The 27875-nt window shown below is 42.4% G+C and overlaps 1 protein-coding gene across 3 annotated transcripts in view; it reads right to left on the bottom strand.

The window, feature by feature from the left end:
* Positions 1–2598: 2598 nt before the first annotated feature.
* Positions 2599–27875, bottom strand: part of CFAP299 (cilia and flagella associated protein 299) — a 410267-nt gene continuing 384990 nt past the window's right edge. For all 3 annotated transcript variants that reach the window (XM_065596000.1, XM_008165688.4, XM_024103101.3), the window contains 2 exons: positions 9087–9216; positions 2599–4483 (listed from right to left, as the gene is read on the bottom strand). In XM_065596000.1, coding sequence (XP_065452072.1) covers positions 4388–4483; positions 9087–9216 — 226 coding nt within the window. In that variant the 3' untranslated portion in view covers positions 2599–4387. The remainder of the gene's footprint in view (positions 4484–9086; positions 9217–27875) is intronic.

Below are 27875 nucleotides of genomic sequence, written 5' to 3'. Positions count from 1 at the left end.
CATAAAAACAAGAGTATCAATTTCTAGGGATAAAGTAAAAGAGCAGAATATATAATGTACACAAAATAATATTTATAGACCTTAGCTACTTGTAACCAGTTTAAATATGCTTTACACAAAAAAGCCACTGGCATAAAATTACAATTGTATAGATCCACTGTTCTTGTAATATACATTCACAATTTCCCCCCCTAATAACTCTTAATGTAAACTCTAGTGCAGTTGTACTGAATATACACTTGCCCTATCTTACATAACTGTCATGGACAGAGTGGATAGTTTGTATTCATCGTTGCTAAAAAGTCAAGAGTGCAGGAGGGACATTCAGGGAGTTTTCATACGGTTATTTCTTGAAACAGACTTTTTCCTTGATTATCATGTTTGGCACATTGGTCTTTTATTATTAATGGAGATATCCTATCCCCTAGAACTGGAAGGGACCTTGAAAGGTCATCGAGTCCAGCCCCCTGCCTTCACTAGCAGGACCAAGTACTGATTTTGCCCCAGATCCCTAAGTGGCCCCCTCAAGGATTGAATTCATAACCCTGAGTTTAGCAGGCCAATGCTCAAACCACTGAGCTATCCCTCCCCCCATACTTACTATGTATCTAGCCAGGGCAGCACAATGATATGATATTGGGAAAACTCATCAGTCACAGCGGGCAGGTAATAATTTGAAAGCGTTTCAAATGTTGAAGTAGCCATAAGGAACATATCGGCTGTTAGGGGAAATTAACCAGACTGTATGAAATGTGGGGCCAGATTTTCAAAAATGCTCATGGACAGAGTTTCAAGTGATCCCCACCCAGAATGGAGGCTAGATTTTCCAAAAAGCGTAGCTTCCATGGAGACACCTTAAAACTCAGCCTTGCCATCGAACTAAGTAATAATCACTTCAGATTTTGCATTTAGTTAGTATCATCCTAGTTCTAACTTTTTAATTTGATTGCATGCAGGACACTAGGGTTATCAGTTTTTTTTTAACAACAATTTGATTGGCCCATGGGCTGTGGCAGATGCAGAGACTTCTCCATGACTGGTCATTTCGACTGGCTTACTGGACTGCCAGAGATTTTGTAGATTCAGTAATATTCCGTTCCTAATTACATTTAGTTTTATGTTGTTGTTGTTAAACTTTTCATCAGAATCTTATTTCAAATTAGAAACTGCACAAAATCAGTATTCCCTAGGAGGTGAGTGTCAACTTCAGAAGACGAGGCTGTTTATATTTTACAAGCATCTCAGTTGTACTCCTTTAAAGACACACAAGTCAACTGTTGCTCATTCATTAGTACATTCACTGATCATCACATTAATATGTACAGGCTGTAATTTAAAGCCCATTTGAATCCAAATTTCCTTCTTTCCCCCTGCAGGCACAGACATGGTGTTCTCCTAATCTTGCTGTAATTTACCAACATCAAAAGTGTTGATTTATGGGACAAAGGTTAGTGAAAGCTGAATTCACCTTGAAGAAATTATTTCCACAACTTTGGAAGTCTAATTCTATTTACTTTTATTTCATCTCTCTTTCTCTTTCTCCCCCCCCCCCCTTTTATTCATAATTTCCTCCATGTTCCAGGGGCTGTTTCCCACGTTAGATTTTTATAACTTTAAGATCTGATTAGACCAAGAAAGAATAATTAAAATCCATAGCTTCAGAAGTATGAAAAATTCAATCACACTTGTTCATTTTCTTTCTCAGAAATGCCCCATCCACCAGCCTTTAGAGTTGGGGTTTCCTCTTCTCCGGCTTTCAATGGAGACAGTATCAGCATCTTACATTAGTGTAACTCCATTGACTTCAATGGGATACCCTTACTTTACACCAGTATGAGTGAGTGAAGAATCAGGCTGTAACGGTTTCAGGAGAACTGCATCTGTATTCTCCCCTCTGGGGTCCACTCCAGGCATGCCCAGTCAGGTCTCAGGTCTCCAACCATCACCTGTCTCTGGGCAGGGATCCTTGTCCCACTTCCTTTTGATCAGAGGTTTAAAGGTTGCAGAGCCCATGCCTTACACTGTGATTTCCCCAGCAAGCCAGTCTGCCTAATGGCCAGCACCCATGCTTTGCTCTCTCTCTACAAGGGCTATGAACAGTGTATGGACGGTGTCCACACAGCTCGTTCTAAGCAAGCACCTTTATGCTTAAGGTAAAAGCATTATAGAGAAAACCTAATAAAAACAATTAATGCATGTTTAAATCTGTTTAAGATACCAGGAGTCACTCCTCAGTCTTATGGAGTCTTTGTGGGCCAACATCTTTCAAACCTTCTGCAAGGGTTGGGGGCCCCATTGGACAGGAGGTCCTGTCCATTTGCTGGATCAGAAAGAAGTCCCTGATGCAGCATTTTTATATCAAAAGCCCTTTCTTTATCTGTTGGGCAGTGAAAAATCCAATGTGAACCAGTATATATAAACCTCCCACACCTCTCTGGAGGTGTTTATCACCTAGAAGATTCACCTAAATCACCTCCCACCATTTTTGGTTCATGGAAGAATTGTGGTAACCCTCCCCCTGGAGCTGCATACAACCCCTGATCCATAGTGATACATAAATTTAATATAATATGGTCTCGCATGGAGTTGCAACATCTGTCACATAGACTACAGATTTTTATTGTAAAATTAGCAATAGCCCAGTAATATCATTTTGCAAAACTTTCATACCAGCTAAAATTCATCAAAAGATTTTATATTTGGATAATTAAGATACACAGCATAAAAATATCTACTTCACTTGGGATAAATATTAAAAAAAAACAACCCAGCAACTTGGGGATAAAACCTTAAATACAATACTAACAATATTCCACAAGGCCTTAAGATTTTTATGTATGTTATTTATCTGAAATATACTGCGGCAGTATAGGTCTAAGAGATTGTGTGAAGTTGCTATGCACAGATATGTTTCACCCAAGACTGGCTGCATTTCAGTGCTCAATGAAGTGATCTGTTTGTGAAGTTTGTATAATGCTTTGGGATGAAGCCCTCTATATAAAAGCTAGCTATTACAATAAAACATTTTATTATACCTGGAAATGGCAGAACTTCATAACATTGACAATTTTATTGGAAAGAAAACTGTCTTGTAAATCTTTCAAATTATTGCAGCTTTGAAGAACAAACGAACTTCCACTTTGTAATTGCTGGAAAGCTGCCTCTTCCACTCAGTAAAGGGCCTTTTCGAATACAAACTGCTAAGGGAGAGGTTCTCAGCCTTGTCCAAAGGCATCATGTTTGTGATGGATTGACGAATAAGTCCCCACCTCATGGTAAGCCCCAGCACAGCTGAAATAATATTTGTTCTTGTCTATTTTCCTTTACCTGTCCTTTTAATAGATCCATAGATTTTAAGGCCAGAAAACCCCATTTTGATAATCCAGTCTGACCTCTTGCATAATACAGGCCATAGACTTTTTCTGCTTCTGTTTCTTCTGCTTGCCCCTCATCTGTTTTTCTTTCTCTATAACTATTCTTTTTCTTTGCTTTCTACTTGCTTTTTTTGCTGTATAGTTTGGTGCTTCCCCTCCCTGTTGTCCACGCAGCAGATGGCTACAAAGTGCTTGGGATGGAGGTATCCATCGATAGCTCCACAGTCTGGATCATATGTGCACTGGCAGCTTATCTAAGTGCCACAGGAACAAAGGAGAATAGCTTGGGGCATTGGGCTGCTGCCCGAACTTACAGCCTCATACCAGAGAGTTGCTGATGTGGCCAGCTGTACTGGAGCCACTGCAAGAGCAGGAAGGAAAGTTGTGCTCTAGGCCACAGGAGCAGTGCAAATTTCTTCACACCCATTGTTATCTTCTGTAGTGTGATCTTCCTGGATGAGTCCTGGGGGTGGCCCTCAGAAGTGGTCACTCGGGGATCAATTGTGCCACAGGGGCACAGCTCTGTGTAGGGGAGCCACACTGCCCAAGGGGGAGCTGCAGGCAGGAATCTGAACCTCCTACTACACATGGTAATATTCTTGCTACTATACTGCTTAAGGGGGGCAGCGTGCTCCCCCATGTAGTCAGCCGGGTCTGCTGGCTTCTGCGAAATGGGAAGAAATTGGGGCCACGACCTCACCTCTTCACTCCAACTGCCTTTGCAGTGTCATGTGCCCCAAGGGCACTAGGAAAGGGCAGTACTTGTGATCTGGGGATTGCAAGGAACCCCACTACTGCCCAGGGGCATGGTGGGGCAGGGTATCCTTCCGCCCAGCATCCCTGAAACAGCCTGCCACAAACTGACCCTAACCCAGACCAAACGTCACCATCCCATTCCACCGGAAGACCAGTTTCACACATGGTAGAGATCTCTTCAAACTGATTTATTTCTTTTACAGTTAAAATAAAAGTTGGTAAACAGATACTTGAAGGAAGAGCCAATGAGCTGGTGTTTAGGTCTTTCTTCTGAGGATATGGTCATAGATGACTACTTGGAGGTAGAGATCTGTCTCAATAGGTGTCCGAGTTGTGCTGTCTCCTGGGTAAGCCTGAGACACAGAGTATTATAGTTAACCCAACTGTCAGGACAGACAAAAAATAAACCATGAGAGTTACATGTATTTCCTCCTTGCTTCCCTGAAATATGGAACCTACCAACTCTGCCCAGGTTAGGTATGTGGTTTCTTGAATGCAGATTAAAGTTCAAGAGCTAGTGAATAAATACCACCAACTTACCATCATTTCATATAGGTTGACTTTAGGTAAAAGAAAGGGCACACTTGTGCAATCAACTGATCAAACAGAGCCCAGTTGTAGAAAGCACCCAGCATTGGCTTAACTTTGTTCAGCTTGAAACCAATGGCAAAACTCCTTTTGATTTCAGTGACAGTAGATTTAGGCCAATGTTAAGTGCTTTTGAAAAATCTCTCTCTACTTGGTTAGTGTTACAGAAAAACCCAAGACAGATGGACAGACAGATAGTTGCTGGGGATGCACGTACACTATATCCCGCAACATACAAATACACAGTACATATTTCTGCAGTGTTTACATTTTTTAAAATTATAAATGAACAAAAAATGTTACTTGGTGTAGCACTCTGAGTGCAAGTATCTTTCACGTAGAAATAAAATATCTGGTTATTTGTTACAGATGTTCTCCAGCTGCAGGACATTAGATCAATGGCCCACTTTCAATGCAACCAAACACATTTTTTAGGTATGCATTTTTGACTGTCTAACAAACCAATGCACTCATTTTAAAATGCGTATAATTTGATATTTTGTACAGTTGCTATTCATATGCAACCATCTTTCATGGGAAGCACTTCAAAGAAACCATCATCCTAGATCTGTTCTGTACAAACCCAAACAAATTATTGCCCAACTTACTTCACGTTGGTTTTGAGAGGAACCAAAGCATGGGTGTGTTTGTCACATTCAATCTACAGTCCAAGGGCTCAGATGTAAAGTTTAAAAAAGGGCAATCAAGATCAGAAGAATATTGTCAATTCATTTCAGAAGAACATTGTTTATAGGGTTATAACCCATTCCTCTTCCAACATGAAAGAAAATAATACACGCAGCAATTTAAATAGCCTTCAACTATGGCTCAAAATGGGGAACTCCTGTGTAACTTTATTGTATATAGTATGTTTGTTTTGTACAGATTTCAAAACACTTTACAAAGTTATGTAACCATCACAGAACTAGATAAATAATAGCAGACAAAGTCTGATAGAAAAGGGTGCGGACAAAGGAGAAAATATGTTTTCAGCTGAGATTTGAAATCAGATGGAGAGGTAATGAGGCTGAGAAATACAGGAAAGATGGATGTTCCAGATGGGAGGAGCTGCAGAGAAGTGGGCTTTTGCATCAGCATTGGTGACACTGGGCCAAATTCTACCCTCGTTTATATCCGTGCAAGCCCAGTGAAACACATAGGGTTGCCTAGGTGTAACTGAGGGCAAAAGTTGGCTCCAGACGTGGAATGATAGAGAGGAAACCAGTGCTACTCTAGAAGAAGAGATGCAGGAAAAGAAGAGATAGACTTAAGTCTAGGAGGTAGATCGGAACAAGTCAAAGGACAAATTTTAAAACAAAGAGGGTAATTTGGATGCTGCAAAGAATGGGCATCCAGCAGAACTGTATGAGGTGGGGGTTTGTGAAGTCATGCTCCATTGTACATATGAAAAGCTCAGCCGGCTGTTCACGGACAGTACATGCTGCATCTTTGAGAACAGAAGTAGGAACTTACATTTGTTCAATCAATTCTGCCAAGTTCAATGTAACTGGATAAAATTCAAAACCTCTGCTGGTCGTTTGCTCCTCCTCCTGACTTACCTCAGTGATTGTATAACCCAATATCCCCAGGAACACGATATTAAATTTTGAAAGCAAGTTTGTTTCCTCTTCTCACTGGTCCAGGTTCAGTGGATCAGATTTTCCATTGCCCTGCTCTTTGTACCTAGCCAATTTCACCAGGGCCAAGTCAGTATAAAACACGACTGTTCTGATTTGGTAGTTTTGGGCCTAAGGGTGTGAAGTGCCCATCTCCCTTTTACATTCAATGCCTAACACCCGTAAGCCCCTTTGAAAATCCCAACCCTTAGGTTTTTGAATGTTCTAGCATTCTAACATTGACATCACATAACATAGGATTTGGGGCATTTTAATGTAGACTAAATCCAATAATGCCATGTGAGTGATTTCCCCCCCCCCCTTTGTTTTATGTTTTCAACAATTGTTTGGCATAATTATTTTAAAGTAAAAAATACGTTTTATAGAATAAGGAAACCAATTCTGCTTCCACTGAAGTCAATGCCACAGCTCCTATTGACTTCAATGGGAGTAGGATCAGACCCATTATTAACAAAAAAGCAGACTCTAACATGTGTTTATGCCATATTTATTTTATGACACAGAGTCTATAACATTGTGGATAAAATTCTCCTCACTCATTACAATAAATTTACCTCTTGATTTCCCTGGTACATAGCCTTATGCAAACATCAGTATTTTCCTGTGTTTGCTTCAGTTATAAACACTTCTGCGCCAGGACAAAGGCATTTTGCTATGTGCATGAGACTGACTTATATCCACCAGAGGGAGCACATACTGACAAATTTCTTGTGTGTGTGGGACAGCGTATTAGATATATTTAAACTGGTTTTTAACCCTTACGCTGCCATAATAACCTCAACCTTCTTCAAGGCCAGTGTATTTTATGGGAGTTTCTTCCTATAGGAATTTTCAACCCTGATAACTCCCGCTTTCCACTATACATTCGTCCGGCCACATACTGTGTTTTATATTTTCCAGGATGATCAGAATCTTTTACTGTCATCAGACTGTTTGTGCCTCTCTGGTGACATGAACAAAACATCAAGCCAAAGGATATAAAAGAAGTCCTAATTCTTTAAGCACAGAGTCACACACTCTGATTCCATTGAATAGCAAAACAGACAAGTATACATCTCTGATTTTGTCTTTATTTCTATGCTGCACACAATGCTCTGACAGTTGACATGAGCTGCCTTTTGTATTAATCTGTAAAACGAGGACAAATCTGAAAGCATTTGGCTTTTAGATTTCACACAGATCCACTGGGCCAAATTTTTTCAACTTGGGTACCTGAAGTCAGGCAGCAAAAATCTCTGCAAAGCTATTGAAATGAGTGGCCTGATTTTCAGAGGTGCCTGGACAGTCTTTCAGCTTTTGATTTTTTTAAAAAGGTGTGGGGTTGTCACCCACACTAGCCCTGCTCTCTGAGTGCTTCTGAAAAGGAATCCATTTTGTTTCAGTTCATTGCAGAAAAACTGCTGGCAAGGCATTAGTTTGTGATTCCAACTGACCCTTCACTCTGGATTTGGTGGTGGTGGATTGCCCAGTCAGGAGCTCGGATTTTATATCTGTCCTATGTCTCCACCCTTGTTCTGAAGGAACTTCACATTTTTTTATCCACTAGTCGGCACATTTCATAAAGGAAAATATAACTTTTAAGTAGGTTCAAATTTGGGCCTGTCAGCCAAGTGATATGCTGCCAACATTTTAACAAGTGCCTCCCCTCAACAATTTTCCACCTCTTCTGGAGATGCATGTGACAGTCTCTGGATAAAATACCCCATTCCCTCCCCACTCTAAAATCCACCTGTCCCTTCCACAATCCTGTATTCTTCCCAGACCCAAATCCATCAGTCCTTCCAATCCCTTCCACCTTCTGCACCAGCACCTCTCAATTCACTATGATTCGCCTTCCTCAGCACTTCACTCAGGCTCCTCTGGCTTCCTTACTTGGAAGCAGCAGTGGGAGGAAGCAGGCTGAGGCCTCCACTGGAAGCAGTGGGGGCAGGCAGATCAGAGACCTGTCCTGAGGCATCTCTTGGCAGTGTCTGACTGGAGGAGGATTGGGTGGGTGGGCATAGGTCACCTTCGGTGGTAAATTGGGAATGGGTCCTCTTTGGTTCTTGAAGTGGACAGGTCTCTCCTGACAACTGGGGGTCTCCCAGAGCTGGTGTGAGGGAGCGTGAGGGAGCGGTTATCCCTGGCTACTGTGTAGAGGAATAAAGTTCCAGGCTCCCTCCCAATACCAGCACTTCAGACTCTGGCCTGGGGTTGGGGAAGCAGGCACCAGTGAGAAGACAGGTGGGCCATGGTAGCTGCACAGGTCCCACTTGGTGCAACAACAGCTTGGTTTTCCTCATGTGCTACTGAAGTGCCTGACAGAGAGGGGAGAAAACTGGCCTTAAGATTCTGGGGACGGTAAAGGGAGTCACATGCCAAACTAATTGTCTCATTCACCATAAAAAACATGTGTGTGAGAGAGAGAATCTTTAGGTCCTCTCCCCCCAGCCTCCTGCTGCAGAAGTGGCATGGGCTGCATAGTCCTTTCAGTCTTAGCAAACAGTTTATGTTTTCACTGCTGTCTTCACAAGGAAAAGGGCTAGAGACTTGCAGTTAAAAACAGCGTGAGCTGAGGTTATCCTTTATGGTACCTAGAGGCCAGCTGTGTTAGCAAAGGGATTGCATGCATGTGAGCCTGAAATATAAGGTGCATATTCATAAATAATTAGTTTGTAACAGGCTTTCAAAAGATATGTAATCAAAGAGCCTTGAATAAAGGAGACTCTGAATATTGAAAAAAGGGATTTACCTTGGGATCCACATTTACTATTTTCCTATCACATTTGTTCTTGAAGAGTAATCCACATGCATTTTCTGCAATCACTTGGTAATTTGGACTGGCATTTGAAGTGCTGACATTTCTATCCCAGTTGTAAAAGCTGTGAAAATATAAAACATAAATGCTACCACTTTAATTAATGTTATACTTTCAAATTAAGGGTCTGATTCAGACCGCCTTACTGATGCAAAGTAGTTCCTTATTCCATGAATAGCCCCATGGAAGACAGTGAAATTCGCTGTGGAGTGAAGTGCTACTAAACTAGAGTAAGGATCTCAGAATCTGCTTCTACATGTCTGTTCTGTTGCGTTCAGTTGGTTAAAAAAGAGCCTCTGGCAAACTAAAATTGGGCCCTGTGGGTGCTAGCATAATATATTTAGTAGTACTGCTACTAAAAGATTCATGCACAGGGTTACCTATCGTAGGAAGCAGTGTTGGTTGAAGACTACTTCTGTGACAGAAACAGCTCCGCCAACCACCTGAAAGTGCTTAGACCACACTGTGAGAACTAATTACACCTCTACCCCGATATAAAGCGACCCGATATAACATGAATTTGGATATAACATGGTAAAGCAGTGCTCCGGAGGGGCGGGGCTGCACACTCCAGTGGATCAAAGCAAGTTCGATATAACGCGGTTTCACCTATAATGCAGTAAGATTTTTTGGCTCCCGAGGACAGCGTTATATCAGGGTAGAGGTGTACTTCCCCTTTGTATCTCATCGTAACTTTGTTACTGAATTGTTGCTTTCTTGTTCTTGTATTAATATAATTTTGGTAGTATTTTAGCTGCTGTACAGCTCCTTTTGGGCTAAATACAGATCGGGTGCGGACTGAGCATGAGTGTCCAAGAGAAAATTCATTAACACGACGAAGCGCTCCTTAAAAAACCTGCACATTTCAAGTCTGTGATTAGTTCTAGAGCCAATATTCAAATAGGTCTATTATGCCTGCAGGCCTCTTCGTTACAGACCTTGTGTGTGTCATTACTGAACTCCGAGCAAGAGAAAAATCACAATTGGAATGTGTCAAATACAAAATTAAAACTGAACAATTTGAGCAATAAATTAATCAGTCTTCGCTATATGTATTTCGGGATTTCTGAATTCTAGCAGGTTCATATCTCTTATTTTCCTCTTTTTAATTTTAAGAAATAATTCTTTGGGCAAGTGACAATGAAACCAGTGAAAGATCTGCCAAGTTTCCAAGCATGTGGGATGTACCAAAATGGCTGTGAGATTCCAGCCCTGCTTCTGTATTTCTTAACACTGCCCGCAGTGCAGCTGCAGCAAGAATGCGGATTGTATATTATTTGTTGGCGTAGTAGTGGTGCAGCATGTTGTGTTAGGGAAATCTGAAGAGAAGAATGTGAGACAGACTTACTTCTCATCAACTAGATCTAGTCTGGTCAGATTCTCACCTTGGAGATAGGCAGGGTAGGAAAAAAAGCCCACCCAGATAATGGAATGACTAGCACAGGCACTGAAACCCACTTTGTGTTCTCTTTGTACCCAGCACTTACACAGCATCTCCAGCTAAGGATCTGAGAGTGCACTGCAGATATTTATTAAGCCTCATCACACCTTTGTGAGATAGTTAAGACAAGTATTATTAGAGCTTGTTAACAGAAGTGGGAACTGAAGCACAGAGAAATTCAGCGATCTACCCAGGTTACACAAGTCAAGGGCAGCGGTGTGAACAGAACCTGGGAGTCTGGAAGCCCAGTCCTAACCAGTAGAGGGAACCCTGTATCATTAGATGGAGTCCTGTAGCTGTCTCACACTAGTTGTAGACTTCACTGGTCAAGGCTCTTCAGCTGTGACAATCCTGGCAAAAGCTGTAAACTGGATTTTGGTCCCCTCTTGCATTGGAATCCGGCTGCTCACCTTTTCCAGGGGGTGAAACTCACCCCAGTGAAGAGGGCCTTGCTCAAGGCCTGATGCACTCTACAAGTTCATTACACAAGTTTAGGTGAGGCTTCAGTGGTGTATAGGGCCCTCGGTACACTGGGGTAAGATTCACCCATAATGCACCAAATGTCTGACACCGCCATGAAAGTGATATTTCCTACAGAGACTGCCAATCACCTGCTGACCAAAAGAAAAGGTGACAGAGAGCAGCTGGGTGTGGGCTTTGTTGGCCCAGGCTTAGCACTGGCCACTTAAATCAGCAACAAAAATAAAAAGCAAAGCAAAGCAAAACAACAACAGTGTAAAAAGGGCTTGTGCCTGTTCTAGCCCCACCTCCCATCCCACGGTGTTAGATTATTCTATAATGGGTTATTTTCCTCAAAACAAGGATCAGTTCCTTGATTCAGTTCTCTAGTATTCCCTCCCTACCACACATACAGCAAGATCAAACTATTCCTCATAGCAGATTGGGAATTCAGTCAAAAGCTAATTATAAACAATGATGGCTTGACAGCTTTTTCCAGTTTGTGGTTCCATGAATTTGCAATGTGAGCTATCCAGCTTCACTTCTCCTCCTTATAATTTAACTACTGACTTTCTAGAGTTGGGCAGCAAAAGAAGGGGTGCTGACGGGGGAGACATAGGACAATGAAAGACAAAAGAAATGGAAATCAAAACCAAAACACCCACCGTTACCCTGAACGAAATGACATCCTCATGATTTGTGCCCTCCAGGAGTATCATAGCAGTAATCATTTTAATAGGGGGAAAATTGGCATTCTTAATGTGCTTGCCAAATATGACCAAGTATCAACGTACTTAGATTGGATTTGGCCTGTCAGTCTTTTTGTAGCTTTCTGGAGCAAGCGAGGTCAATGTCTCAGTAGGACACGACACTGTGTAATAGAGCACACATGTCTGACTCCATGCCAACCACTGTTTTATAATAAGATGCATGTCTCAGGCCCTTGGTTAGACAGGAACATGCTACTTTTTTCAAGTAAAACAGTTTAAGATGCTGGGTTTTGGCTTTCTTTTTAAACTTTAAGCAGCTTTGATTGAAATAAATACATTTGCCAAATGATTGCCATGCTACAGTGTGATTCATAATGGTGCTTTGGAAAACCATGGCAGTTCAATTTGCTAAGTAGCTACTGTGCAGTGTAACTGTTTTTCATGAAGATTTTTGCTTTGCTCGCTGTTGATATATTGTTATCATAAGAACAGAAGAATGGCCATACTGGGTCAGACCAAAGGTCCATCTAGCCCAGTATCCTGTCTTCCGACAGTGACCAATGCCAGGTGCCCCAGAGGGATTGAACAGAACAGGTAATCATCAAGTGATCCATTCCCTGTCACTCATTCCCAGCTTCTGGTAAACAGAGGCTAGGGACACCATCCCTACCCATCCTGGCTAATAGCCATTGATGGACCTACCCTCCATGAAATTATCTAGTTCTTTTCTGAACCCTGTTATAGTCTTGCCCTTCACAACATCCTCTGGCAAAGAGTTCCACAGGTTGACTGTGCGTTGTGTGAAGAAATACTTCCTTTTGTTTGTTTTAAACCTGCTGCCTATTAATTTCATTTGGTGACCCCTAGTTCTTGTGTTATTAGAAGGAGTAAATAACACTTCCTTATTTACGTTTTCCACACCAGTCATGATTTTATAGACCTCTATCTTATCCCCCCTTAGTCATCTCTTTTCCAAGCTGAATAGTCTCAATCTTATTAATCTCTCTTCATACGGAAGCCGTTCCAAACCCCTAATCATTTTTGTTGCCCTTTTCTGACCCTTTTCCAATTCCAATATATCTTTTTTGAGATGGGGCGACCACATCTGCATGCAGTATTTAAGATGTGGGCGTACTATGGATTTATATAAAGGCAATATGATATTTTCTGTCTTATTATCCCTTTCTTAATGATGCCCAACATTCTGTTTGCTTTTTTGATTGCCGCTGCATTTTGAGTGGATGTTTTCAGAGAACTATCCACAATGATGTCAAGATTTCTTTCTTGAGTGGTAACAGCTAATTCAAACCCCATCATTTTATATGTATAGTTGGGATTATGTTTTCCAATGTAAATTACTTTGCATTTATCAACACTGAATGTCATCTGCCATTTTGTTGCCCAGTCACCTAGTTTTGAGAGATCCTTTTGTAGTTCTTCACAGTTTGCCTTAACTATCTTGAGCAGTTTTGTATCATCTGCAAATTTTGCCACCTCACTCTTTACCCCTTTTTCCAGATCATTTATGAATATGTTGACTAGTACTGGAGGAAGAAAAATACATGTTGAAAGTTAGCTAAAAAGATATGGCCTGATTTTCCTCTCAGTCCGGTGTAAATCAGGAGTGATTCCATTGAAGTCACTGTGTTGCACCGGTGTAAATGAAAATCTGGCTCACAGGGTCAAATTATGCCTGGATCTTGGGTGGTGGGATAGGGTGACAGGAGTCTTTCCCCTCTCTCAGTGCACCTACAAAATAGGCAGCTATAAAGTTGGATTCTGATACCTTTAATCACCTGGATCGGCGGGTAGTAATCGATCTATCGGAGATCGATTTATCGCGTCTCATCTAGATGTGATAAATCGATCCCCGAACGCACTCCCGTCGACTTTGGAACTCCACCAGAGCGAGAGGTGGAAGCGTAGTCGACGGGGGAGCCACGGCCATCGATCCCGCGTCGTGAGGACCCAAGTTAAATCGATCTAAGATACATTGACTTCAGCTATGCTATTCTCATAGATGAAGTTGCGTATCTTAGATCGATCTCCGCCCCCAGTGTAGACCAGCCCTTCGTCTAATACCATACTCATGACTGTTCCCATTTGAATCAATGGGATTGCTTGTGGAGGGAGGGAGTGATGAAGGGCCTCAGAAGCTGGTCTATAATTTGACTCCTCACTGTGCTCGGGATTGCAAAAAGCAAGAGGGTGTCTAGCACTGCAAGCAGAGCCAACCTTCGAAAACATTTCAGCTTTGCCTTTGATAACAAGATAACTTTACCATGGTGTTAGCGGTATTCCTGTACTTCATCTAGGCAACACCTGGGGAATAGTATGAATGGAGCCATAATGTCATTTAGTCACAAAGGCATTTGAAAAGTTTTCAAGGATGACCACTGTATCAGCCCAGAGGAGATATGCCTGAGTTAGGGCAGAGATGCAGCCATGGTTCCACCCGCCTGCTAAGAGCTGGACAGCTCCTGCAGGGTTGCTCCGGGGCAGTACAAATCAGACCTTTTTAAAGGTGTTGCCAGAGTCTCTTCTCTGTATTTTCCCCAGCAACCCTGGAAACATAATCAGGGAAATCCTGGCTCCATTGAGGTCAGTGGCAAAATGCCCATTGACCTCAATGGAGCTGGATTTCACTCAATATCTCCCTCCATCGCTACTGGAATGCTACACATGCACTTTAGCCCATCACTCTAGGATATCACAGAGCCATTGTGTGGCCCACAAGCACACAGAGTAACACAACTCCATCAGAAATAAGTTCATACTAATAAGTAATGGCCACCTGTTTTAAATATGTCCTGCCGTTGTGCTAACTCTAAAGGAGCAGTCAGATTGCTTTGCCACTTTAAAAATCCCTGGATTTGTTTTTACTTAATAGGCATTCTAGAAAGTTGCTAAGTACACATTACATGAGAGCTCTGAAAACATCAGTCTACTAGTACTAGCACATCCAGGGCAGGTTTCCATTCACTTTTAATAATAAAAGGAAATGATTTTAGCAGATAAAATAAAAAAAGAACAAGTTAAAAATCACTTAGAAAAGTTAGATGCCTGCAAGTCACTAGGGCCTGATGAAATGCATCCTAGAATACTCAAGGAGCTAATAGAGGAGGTATCTGAGCTATTATCTCTGGAAAATCATGGGAGATGGGAGAGATTCCAGAAGACTGGAAAAGGGCAAATATAGTGCCCATTTATAAAAAGGGAAATAAAAACAACCCAGGAAACTACAGACCAGTTAGTTTAACTTCTGTGCCAGGGAAGATAATGGAGCAAGTAATTAAGGAAATCATCTGCAAACACTTGGAAGGTGGTAAGGTGATAGGGAATAGCCAGCATGGATTTCTAAAGAACAAATCATGTCAAACCAATCTGATAGCTTTCTTTGATAGGATAACGAGCCTTGTGGATAAGGGAGAAGCTGTGGATGTGATATACCTAGACTTTAGTAAGGCATTTGATACGGTCTCGCATGATATTCTTATCGATAAACTAGGCAAATACAGTTTAGATGGGGCTACTATAAGGTGGGTGCATAACTGGCTGGATAACCGTACTCAGAGAGTTGTTATTAATGGTTCCCAATCCTGCTGGAAAGGCATCACAAGTGGGGTTCTGCAGGGGTCTGTTTTGGGACCGGCTCTGTTCAGTATCTTCATTAACGACTTAGATATTGGCATAGAAAGTACGCTTATTAAGTTTGTGGATGATACCAAACTGGGAGGGATTGCAACTGCTTTGGAGGACAGGGTCATAATTCAAAATCATCTGGACAAATTGGAGAAATGGTCTGAGGTAAACAGGATGAAGTTTAACAAAGACAAATGCAAAGTGCTCCACTTAGGAAGGAAAAATCAGTTTCAACATACAGAATGGGAAGAGACTGTCTAGGAAGGAGTACGGCAGAAAGGGATTTAGGGGTTATAGTGGACCACAAGCTAAATATGAGTCAACAGTGTGATGCTGTTGCAAAAAAAGCAAACATGATTCTGGGATGTATTCACAGGTGTGTTGTGAGCAAGACACGAGAAGTCATTCTTCCACTCTACTCTGCGCTCATTAGACCTCAACTGGAGTATTGTGTCCAGTTCTGGGCACCGCATTTCAAGAAAGATGTGGAGAAATTGGAGAGGGTCCAGAGAAGAGCAACAAGAATGATTAAAGGTCTTGAGAACATGACCTATGAAGGAAGGCTGAAAGAATTGGGTTTGTTTAGTTTGGAAAAGAGAAGACTGAGAGGGGACACGATAGCAGTTTTCAGGTATCTAAAAGGGTGTCATAAGGAGGAGGGAGAAAACTTGTTCACCTTAGCCTCTAAGGATAGAACAAGAAGCAATGGGCTTAAACTGCAGCAAGGGAGGTTTAGGTTGGACATTAGGAAAAAGTTCCTGTCAGGGTGGTTAAACACTGGAATAAATTGCCTAGGGAGGTTGTGGAATCTCCATCTCTGGAGATATTTAAGAGTAGGTTAGATAAATGTCTATCAGGGATGGTCTAGACAGTATTTGGTCCTGCCATGCGGGCAGGGGACTGGACTCGATGACCTCTCGAGGTCCCTTCCAGTCCTAGAATCTATGAATCAAGCACACAAATCTAGACAGAGAGCCAAAATCCTGCCCTAGCGCCAGCAAATCAGGCTAGCGAGAAGCAGCAGACATGCCGGCAGGCGTGTCCTCTGCGCAAGGAACCCTGCCACGTAAACAAAGGGGGAAGATAAATGCCAATATATCTTTATAAAGTGATGGGAGGTGTCCAGTGGGGTGCCACAGAGATTGGCTTTAGGCTTGATTTTATTTAACATCTGAAGTGGCGTGCCACAGCAGTTCTAAGATCAAAGGGTTTGCAGAGCTCCTGTTGGCGATGTAACCCTTTGATCCTACCCACTCCTCGCTCCACTGACTCCTGATCCCCCCGGCAAGCCACATGCTGCTCCACCTCCCCTCTTGGTTCTGCCTCTTAGATTGCCTCTTTTCACCTGCACCAAGTAACAAGAGGGAGGGCCTAATTTTTAATGATGAGGAGAACCTGCAGCTGCCATTAACCTGATTTGAAGCTATGTGCGTGCTCAGCATGTCTGAGAATCAGGCTTGGATTGTTTATGGTGGTACATGGGCATATTACTAGGAGCACAGGGATGAAATTGAGCAGAGGTAAATTTGTAACGGTTGTACTGTGAGGGGGGAGGAAGGTGATGAAAAACCGAGCCACTCCCTGCTTTTTAAACTCAAATATTCTCAGATAGTTTTCTGTAAGACACATAGCAGGTAGAGACTATAAGATGCTGTGATGTGATACCGGAGTCTGATCGGCACTTTTTTGGGATGACCTATGTAACTCACTTGTGGTTTCACTACTCACGAATTATGCAGCTTCCTCCAACACATGCTGATAAAACCTTTATATGACAACCATGCCTGGATCTGTATATTTACAGATATTGGATCGGACTCTCCCCACTCCACCTCAGAGATACCTACACCAGTTCAAAGTGGGTGCAAAGTGCTGGCCACTGTCAGAGACTGGATACTTGAGTAGATGGCCCACAGGTCTGATTCAGTTTGGCAATTCCTAGGTAAAGTGATGTGAAATGCTACCATTCGGATTTACTACTGTGTTATACCCACTTTTCACAAATATAAATGCCCACACACGGAGCAGTGGAGAGCCAGGCCCAGAAACTTGAATTGATTGCTCATTTTTTGCTGAATCAACAGACCTGGTGAGTCCGGTGAACAGGTCCTCTCTGTTTTCATTCCACGGGCAAAGCTTTCTTGCCATTGCCCCAGGGCCAGTGCTTCCAGTTAGGCGACCTAGGCGGTTGCCTAGGGCACCAGGATTTGGGGGAGCGGCAATTCGGCGGCGGGGGTTCCTTCTGCGCTCCGGGTCTTCGGCGGCAATTCTGCGGCGGGTCCTTCACTCGCTCCGGGACCTGCCGCCAAAGTGCCCCGAAGACCGGGAGTGCGGAAGGACCCCCCGCCGCAGAATTGCCGACGACGACCGGGAGCGTGGAAGGACTCCCGCTTAGGGCACCAAAAACCCTGGCGCCGCTCCTGCATTGCCCTACTAACACATGTCACTGTTGCTCTGGAAGTACCACAGCTAGGAATGAGGAAGTACTTTGTCCCCATTTCGTTCTCAACTTCTCTGCTGGAGGCTGCCAACAAAGTTGCCACTTCGTATCAATTGCGAGGGTGGGTTTGTGATATGGACATTTGTTCAGTAAGAACAGCCTGGAGACAATCAACTGAAAGACAATCAATTTCACCTAGATCACTGAACAGCCAGGAAATCTGGGGCTGGATTTGAACCGAATACCTGTAGATCACGTTCTTTAACTCATCCTAGTCATCTGACCTGTAAATCAGAAGCAGCCAAATATTTCCCAGCTGAGGGTTGAAGACTAATTGTTATAAAATAAAGTACCTGTTGCTCTTTTCTGTAATATTACAATGTGGCCTTTATAGACTGCAAGACCTAACATGCAATACTCCCTCTTGAGTAATACTCCCAGTATAGTCTCTACTGTGATCAAAATGGAGCATTGCACAGAAATGTATGGTATTCACTGCCTGCTTCACTTCTAAATTAAAGATGTGGGTGGCTGCAGGCCACCTTATGTGAACTCTAAGCCACATGTAGTATGTGAACTGAATTTTGGTCATCCTTTCTGTAACCTAATGTGGCTTTACAGAGCTGGCCTAGCATACAACAGCTCTGAGCTGTAAATCAATGTCCTTTCATTTTTTGTGGTCATTAGTAAGTGTCCTGAATACTAGACTATTTAGAAAGCATTCTGGTAGCCGACATATTTTTCATGTAATCTGCTCAGCACTTGCATCATTCCTTTTGAGCTACTATTGTATGGCATTTGCATTTTGAGGATGAAGGGCAGGATTAATAAAGAAATATGAAAGCAATAAAAGAAAGGAAATTAAAGTCCTCAGGGTTCAGGCCCAATCCCAAGACATGATGAAACTCCTGTCAGATTCCAGAAGCTATCTTCTAATCACTCAGAATTTATTGTCTTATTAGTTCTCACCACTTTTAAAAGAAGAAAAAAAATTATAGCCATGGAAACCTGAAAGCTTTACCTTGAATCCAAGACAAAGAAGCTAAATGGGAACATGCAATGGCTGAAGGAACAACAGGATGAGTAGCTTATACATATTGTGCAACCAACAGAGTCATTGAAGGCCTTTTGGAAGTTACATATAGGTAATAGATATTAATAGATATCATCAATGTCTTTCTTCTTTTATATCCAACTATAATGTAAGATAAGATAATTAATAGCCAATAAATCAAACAATTTGGTTTTTTTTCTTTCATTTTTTAGAAGGGTTTTGGTAGGTAGTTCAGAAAACCAAAAATACAAATCTCTATTATGGGCAATTCCATAGTTGGGAGTGTCTCGTGTTAAGTGTGCAAAAGTGTCACTTGCAAAATGCAGATGTGCTGTCCAATCTGTTCTAGTCTCACAATAACTGTCCCAATGTGTCAAGATTTTGGACACTATTGTTTTGACACCAGTGAATGCTGAGTTGACTTATTATTGATTTACTGAAATCATTCTTTCATTACCAAAGAAAGGGGACATTATAATAATTTATAGTGGCTTATCGGGAAATAAAAGCAAGGGGTCACTACAGAGTTCTTAAGTTTAAACAGCCATTGATCATTATTAGTTTCCTTTGCCCATGAATAAAGACTGACAGGCCCTGATTCAAACAAGCACTTAAGGTCAGATTTGAAAGGTGTTTAGGGACCTGAAGATGCAGATAGGTGCCCAGTGGATTTTCAAAAAGTGCCAAGTGCCTAATTGCCACTGACATCAATGGGAGTTGGGCATTAGGCACCTATCTATATCTTTAAGTGTCTAACTACCTTTAAAATCTGCTCCTAAGCCCATGCTTAACTTTAAACACTTGCTTAAATTGCATTGAAGTCAGTCCTTAGGTGGATCAGGACCCTAACATGCAATGATGAGCAGGAAGACCTAGGGAGAAGGAACAACAATTAGAAAGGTAGGGGACTTTGTAAAGGAAATGTTACAGTATTGTATTGATTTCAATATGTCTCTTTCTTGTGGAGTTGGGCCAGCTTCCTGAATATTTTCCTTTTTGAAGGAAGCAGGGTTAATATTCATGAATAAATCAATCTCTTAGATCAAAGTTTGATAAACTCTCCAAGATGGAAACGCTGGATCTTTTTGAAGGCATACATTCAAAGCCTTACATAATATATGCATATATTTCTCTGTCTTTCTTTCTGTGGTTTCTTCAAAGAGTTGTCTTCCTTTTCAATTATAATCTCCTTAGGCACTGAAGAAGTTCAGTCCAGAAAGAATCAATCTATCGAACCGTGCACTAAAATTTCCTGCCACTAGCCACACTGGCAAAACAACAACAACAAAAAACACATTTTGGGGCTTTGCCTCAAATATATGCACCTCTTTTGACAAAGCCACCCTCCATGCTTGAAAATTACCTCTCTCTCCTGCCCAGGTAAAAAGCTTCAGAAGCCTCACTTCTGGCAAACCTTTTAAGACCCACAGGCCGGGGTCACAAAGAGACTCCTCACAACAATTTGTTCCCTTAATCATCGCAGCGGAGCTTTTCAAAGCAGTCTAAGGGGGATTTAGACGCATATCTGCCATTGAAATGATTGGAAGATGTATGTTGGAATTCACTTAAACTGCCTTGAGATTCTCAGGCCAACTTGTATCTCCAACTTGGTCATCCTTCTCAAAGACCCTGAAATACCTGGTGAGCTAATGGTATTTCCCACTGTGTTCTTTTCATCACCATCTGCCTAGCACCAAGTCATAGCGTAGACCAACAGTGGAATGAACACCACAAAAGCCTCCATAGCCTGAAAGGATTTTCAGAGGTCTCCAGTAGAAGATTATATAAATTGGAGGTGAAGCAATGACCCTAAGAACTGTGTTGGTTTCTTCAGTGTGTGTAGCTGTTTCTATACTAGGGAATTAAAAAAACAAATCCCGCTACTGTTAATACTGGGTCAACACCATCAGTTTTAGAAACGCTGGGTGGCCTCATGGCTCTCTGGCTCTTGTAGCCATTTTCAGCACTTCACTACCCCAAGAAGTCTGGTATCATTGGAACTTTTTCATCAAAATTTGGAAGACAGCTTTTAAGTACACCTCTACATCGATATAACGCGACCCAATATAACACGAATTCGGATATAACGTGGTAAAGCAGTGCTCTGGGGGGGCGAGGCTGTGCACTCCGATAGATCAAAGCAAGTTCGATATAACGCGGTTTCACCTATAACGCGGTGAGATTTGTTGGCTCCCGAGGACAGCGTTATATCAGGGTACTTAAGCATAGCTTCAAAATTTTGCCCTATCTCCCATCTTGGAATACTCCCAGGACTTTTATCTGTTTCAAGATGACCTCAGCTTCAAAATATAGGAATAGGAGTGATTACAACATGATAGTCAGTCCCCCTCCCACCACAAAAACAATGAGTTTTCAACAACTTAAATTTCAAACTTCTCTCTACAGATTTCTGCATATGTTTGTGAACAAGACACTTTTGATGTCTATTCAGGAAAGATATACTCACTGCAAGGAAAAATTATTTTGGAAGAAGATTTCCTAAGATGGTTAGACCGTAGGGACTTTTATCAAATGTACACCTTAACAAAACACACCTAAGAGAAGGCTGTGAATTGCAAACTCTGGGCACAGGATGTGAAAACCACCATGGGCAATAGACAGTGGGCATGTACTTTATAGCACCTATTAGAAGAGATGCATTTTGTTAGTATTAGACAAGGTTTGAGCACTCAGCAGCTTCCATTGAAGTTGATGGAAATTGCTGGGTGTTCAGGAGTTTTGAAAATTAGGTCACTTGTTCAGGTGCCTAAATATGGTTCTAGAAACCTAACCTTAGGCACCCCTCCATTAAAATCCTGGCCTTGGTATTTTTAATTATATTCTTAAATTTGTATTGACCTCTCAGGAAACACATGGACCATTTTTCCCTGTTACACATCCCATCTATCATACTTTACACATTTCAGCTGTTGGTGTGATGCACCATGACATGGCATGAATGGCACAAATCATCATTTTTACATTGAAAACAGACTTTTTTTTATCTTTCATGTCAAAAATCTGCTACCAATCTGGAAGACTGATATATTCAGTTTAAATGTACTTTTAGCAGCAGCGCAAACAGATGATATAGTATCTCTGTAGTCAACTGTTCTATTTCTATCCAAACAACGTGGCGTGTCTGTGTTATGAATAACACAATACGGTATAAAGAATGAATCACATTCCTTTTATCTTTTCATTCTACAACAGATTTATATTCACTGCTTCTACCCTGAGTGCAAAGATCCTGTACACGAGACACATACCTGTAGCTAGATTTTCAAAATGTTGCACATGTTAAAACTAGAAACAGGCTATAACCAGAACCTTGAACCTAAACCTCTTTGAAAGTCAGAGGGAATTTGGATTCAGAACCCAGAAACTGAATTCACTAATACAGTTTTGGTTCTGGGTTAGATACAAACCCCCAAAGGGCTTATTTTTCAATTCCAGCTCAGACAGCTGCTTTCACAAGATTATAGCCCATTAGGACAGACATGAGAAGTAGCTGATCATGCTGGCTTTTTATCACTTTTAATCAAAATCTTACCATACCACTGAACTTGAACCATGGTCTAAACCTACTCTGGATATGAACAGGGTCTCCATATCCCATCTCTAGTAAAAACAATTAATTGTGTGTGGCAGTGCACATCTGGGCCATGGAATTAAAAATGTGCAACACTTTTGACTTGACGGCAAATGCACACATCTAGGTTCCTTTTTTTTTTCTGCACAGCTCAGCTAGGAGGAGAATGAATGGTACTTTATGAAGATAGTTGGACAAACGTGGATTTTCAAAGAAAAAGTTGTGCAGGAAGCTTTCTTTTATCTTTATCAGGCAACTTTACATAGAAGAAAACCTCAAATGAGTCAAACTTGTTTTTATAGAATCGTAAAAGACACAGCAAAAGTGCTTTTACTTATTATTATTGTCCATCCATAGCACTTTACTTTACACAGCACTTTACAAATAAAGAGCTTACCATTTAAATAAGACCAGGTGTACAGAGACAGTCGAAGACACAGGCATTGGAAGGTGGTGGAGATCACTGACAAGGAGAGGAAGGGAAGAGGTTTTTAAGAAGGGATCGAGGGAGGAGAGGGCTCTTGTAAATAAAGACAGAGATGCTGATTCATCAAAGAATTTTAAGCACATTGAATACAATGGGACTACTCAGTGTGCTTAAACTTGCTTTGGGACCTTATTGAATCTGGGCCAAAGAGAGTGTTCAAGCCGTAGGGAGCTGCATGAAAGAAAGCAAAGTATAAAAGGGAGATGAAAGTAGGAGTAGGGCACAAGGACTGGAAGGTGTGAAAGGAGAAAATGAGCAAAGATGTTTGCACGAGTTTGCAGGGTCTTGTAAGTGAGGACAAGGATCTCAAATCTGATGTGATAAGAGAAAGGAAGGCGGTAAAGAGATTCACATAGGGAATGAGTTGGCCAGAGTAATAATTACTCATATTAGCTTCAAAAATACCCTAGGGTGTTTGGATCAGAGAGAGCAAACAAAGAATATACATGTCCTTGCAAGGAATGGGAGTGAATATCCAACACGGGGATAAACAGATACATAAGAATACAGCAGCTGTAATTTTTTTTAACATTCCAAGGGAAAAAGATTTATATAAACATATGACAAAGAACATTTTGTATCTGTATGAGATTTGACGAGTCAAACACACAGAAGAACTACACTTAATCTGCAATAATTAACATTATGTCACCTGTAGTCTTTTAAGGAACAGGCTTATTATCTGTTATGGAGCCCATAGTTAGAATATTGACAGAACATCACAGCTGCCTGGTTCTGGAGGTAGGTTGGGAAGTCTGCAGCAGTAGTCTTTCACATATTTTTATGACATTTATGATTATTGTTCCAGCTCAAAAGGGTTGATTCCTGCATGTTTTGGGTGAAGGTTAATGTCAATTCCTATTTAATCAAAAGCAATGCACCCATTACTAGCCAAGACAGTAAGTAACTAACTAAAACAACTACAACTATGTAAACTGAAGGCGCTAGCCCAGGTCTGGAAGTCAGACCAATACTGTCAGTTTCCCTATGGTTGCAGTAGCGGTCAAGGAGCTGAGGTGGTTGGAGGATATCTCTTATGGGGGCCCACTCCAAGGAACATGGCTTTGACAGAGGTTCTGCGAGCTTAACATGAAGGAGCACTGTTCCCACAAGTGGGGATGCGTACCTGCCTTTGAAAAAGAACTTAGTGATAAGGGGCATGATTGTCTTCTAACTTACCCTTGTTTTACACAAGTCAAAATCTATCGACTTCAGTGGAGTTACTTCTAATTGACATTGGTATAAGTGAAAGAAGAATCAGGCCTAGGATCAGAGCCAGCTTTAGGGGCCCAATTCGAATACCTGGTGGCGGTCTGGGTCTTCGGCGGCACTTCGGCGGCGGGGGGTCCTTCACTTGGCTCTGGGTCTTCTGCGGCACTGAAGGACCCGTCCCGCCGCCGCCAAAATGCTGCCGAAGACCCAGAGTGGACCCCCCCGTCGCCAAAGTGCCGCTGAAGACCCGGAGCGGACCGCCGCCGGGTGAGTAAAAAAGAATAAAAAATTAAAAAGGCGCCTAAGGCATGGGGCCCTCTTAGGCATGGGCGCGGGGCCCAATTCCAGGGAATTGGCCTAAAGCCGGCCCTGCCTAGGATCTGAGACTGGGAGATTGGGATGGTGTCCCTAGTCTTGGGATGGTGTCCCTAGCCTCTGTTTGCCAGAAGCTGGGAATGGATCACTTGATGATTACCTGTTCTGTTCATTCTCTCTGGGGCACCTGGCATTGGCCACTGTTGACATACAGGATACTGAGCTAGATGGACCTTTGGTCTGACCCAGTATGGCTGTTCTTATGTTCTTATGACTGTCCAAAAATCTAGCATTAAATCAGAAAAACTTTGCTTTAATCCCGTTTTATAAAAGGAGATGTGGATACAACATTTAGGAGAAATAAATGACATATAAAGTCCAATGAAATCAATGGAATCTTACAATTGAGTTCAGTGGGCTCTGGATCTGGTCCAGAAAGAACTTCGGTTGCAGTAGTGAAACTGGAATGGGGTGATTTGAAAAGGTTAGGAAAGAGGTGTTTACTGAAGTTTTGATATGGACTTATCACTTCATGGTTTTGGAAACACGTCAGTAGCTTTGTTTTAAAAAGAAGATTGCATCAGCTCTACAATATACTGCAGTGGAACTCAGGATCAGCAAATGAGAGCAAATGTATTCTCAAGTGCCTTGATACCTGATTCTGAGAGAAGGACTAAACAACTTTTAGAAAAAAGGTACAGTCCTACTCCCATTGAGGTCGTTTTCTCCTTCTAATCTTCATTAGCCTCTGCGAAGGAGAAACATTTGCAGCTGGTGGAGGAGAAGGGAGAGATAGTTAAAAAAGACACATTTTAGAGAACAATGGGTACACTCTTTCACGTTAAATTTTGCTGTTCACATTACACAGCACATGTGCTTTCGTTACAAGGTCGCATTTTTCCTCTTATATTGAGGGCCTGCCAGTTTGGTGTGAGAGATCACTCACGCAGTGCCAGGCAACAGAATTCGGCTTGCAGGCAGCCATGGTAAGCCACAGTCTTTTGGCTTTTTTAACCTTCATAACATCTGGGAATGGTTTTCAAACAACAGCGCCCTCATTTCCCATACCAAGCACCTGTTGGGTTGGCCATTTAAAATGGGTTTGCAATGTAAAAGGAGGGGCTGCGGTTTCCGGGTTAACATGCAGCACAAACCCAACTACCCCCCCACACACACCCAATTCTCTGGGATGATCACTTCACCCCTCCCTCCCATCGCGTGGCTAACAGTGGGGAACATTTCTGTTCAGCCGAGCAGGAATGGGCACCTCTGAATGTCCCCTTAATAAAATCACCCCATTTCAACCAGGTGACCGTGAATGATATCACTCTTCTGAGGATAACAAAGAGCGATAAGGAATGGATGTTGTCTGCATGCCAGCAAACACCGGGACCATACGCTGCCATGCTTTGTTATGCAATGATTCCAGACTACGTGCTACTGGCCTGGCGTGTTAAAGTGTCCTACCATGGCGGACGGGATAAGGCATTCCTCCCCAGAAACCTTTTGCAAAGGCTTTGGGAGTACATGAAGGAGAGCTTTCTGGAGATGTCCCTGGAGGATTTCCGCTCCATCCCCACACACATTAACAGACTTTTCCAGTAGCTGTACTGGCTGCGATTGCCAGGGCAAATTAATCATTAATTATTAAACACTTTTAAACCATGTGTAATATTTACAAAGGTACACTCACCAGAGGTCCTTTGTGTGCCCTCAGGGTCTGGGAGCACGCCTTGGGTGAGTTTGGGGGTTACTGGTTCCAGGTCCAGGGTGATAAACATATCCTGGCTGTTGGGGAAACCGGTTTCTCCACTTCCTTGCTGTGAGCTATCTTCATTGTCCTCATCATCATCTTCCTCGTACCCCGAACCCACTTCCCTGTTGTGTGATTCTCCACTGATGGAGTCAAAGCACACGGTTGGGGTAGTGGTGGCTGCACCCCCTAGCATGGCATGCAGCTCCGCGTAGAAGCGGCATGTTTGCGGCTCTGCCCCGGATCTTCCGTTTGCCTCTCTGGCTTTGTGGTAGGCTTGCCTTAGCTCCTTAATTTTCACGCGGCACTGCTGTGCATCCCTGTTATGGTCTCTGTCCTTCATGGTCTTTGAGACTTTTTCTAATATTTTGCCATTTCGTTTACTGCTACGGAGTTCAGCTAGCACTGATTCGTCTCCCCATATGGCGAGCAGATCCCGTACCTCCTGTTCGGTCCATGCTGGAGCTCTTTTGCAATCCTGGGACTCCATCATGGTTACCTGTGCTGATGAGCTCTGCATGGTCACCTGTGCTCTTCACGCTGGACAAACAGGAAATGAAATTCAAAAGTTCGTATGGCTTTTCCTGTCTACCTGGTCAGTGCATCTGAGTTAAGAGTGCTGTCCAGAGCGGTCACAATGAAGCACAGTGGGATAGCTCCCGGAGGCCAATAACGTCGAATTCTGTCCACACTACCCCAAATCCGACCCGCAAAGGCCGATTTCAGTGCTAATCCCCTCTTCAGAGGTGGAGTAAAGAAACCAGTTTAAAGTGCCCTTTAAGTCGAAAAAAAGGGCTTCGTCATGTGGACGTGTCCAGGCTTAATTCGATTTAACGCTGCTAAATTTGACCTAAACTCGTAGTGTAGACCAGGCCTAGGTTGAGAGGTAACTTGATACATAAGGAGAGTACCCTGGGTGGCTAGAAAAAGATTATTTGAATTTTAACTAATGGGCAGATATGACCTAGAGGAATTAACATCAGTAGGCTTGGTGGAAGCCAGAGACTTGAAAGACAAGGGGATGGTCACCTATCAGAACAGAGTGAGGAAGGAATTCATGGTGAACTGAGTAACATGAAAAAAGATGGGAATAAGAGAAGAATACAAAGTGAATGATGAGGTGAGAGGCATTAGAAGAGCAAAAGAAAAGAGCAGGGGTGTAGAAGTAAATGAGACCACAGCATAAGCATGAGTGGAGATGTGCAGGGCCTTGATGATGAGGAGAATAAACCTGACATACATGCAAGAAGAAAAAGGAAGCCATGGGGGAAATGGGTAATGACATGTTCTGAGTGGTGGATAAGGAAGATATTTTTAAGCACAGTATTTTGAATTGACTGGAGGACACTGTGGTGGGAATGGGAGGAGAAGGGGAAACTGCATAGTCAGTACATGGGAAAGTGTTTTAGGGGTAAAGATACAAAGGAAGGGGCAAACTGTTGAGATGTACAGAAAGAAATGAAGGATTGGTGATACTGATGTGGGGGTGAAAGAAAGATGTGTCGAGATGGACACCAATTCTACCAATCAAAATGATGAGTGGAATAGTGATGGAGAAGGAAGAGGAAAGAGTATGGTGAGGACAAATGATGGAAATTGAAATCCTGAAGAACACAAG

The sequence above is a fragment of the Chrysemys picta genome, chromosome 5, assembly GCF_011386835.1.
Source record: "Chrysemys picta bellii isolate R12L10 chromosome 5, ASM1138683v2, whole genome shotgun sequence".
In the NCBI taxonomy this organism is placed as follows: domain Eukaryota; kingdom Metazoa; phylum Chordata; order Testudines; family Emydidae; genus Chrysemys; species Chrysemys picta.
The sequence above is the reverse complement of the archived record's forward strand: the minus strand, read 5'-3'. Positions and strand labels throughout refer to the sequence as shown.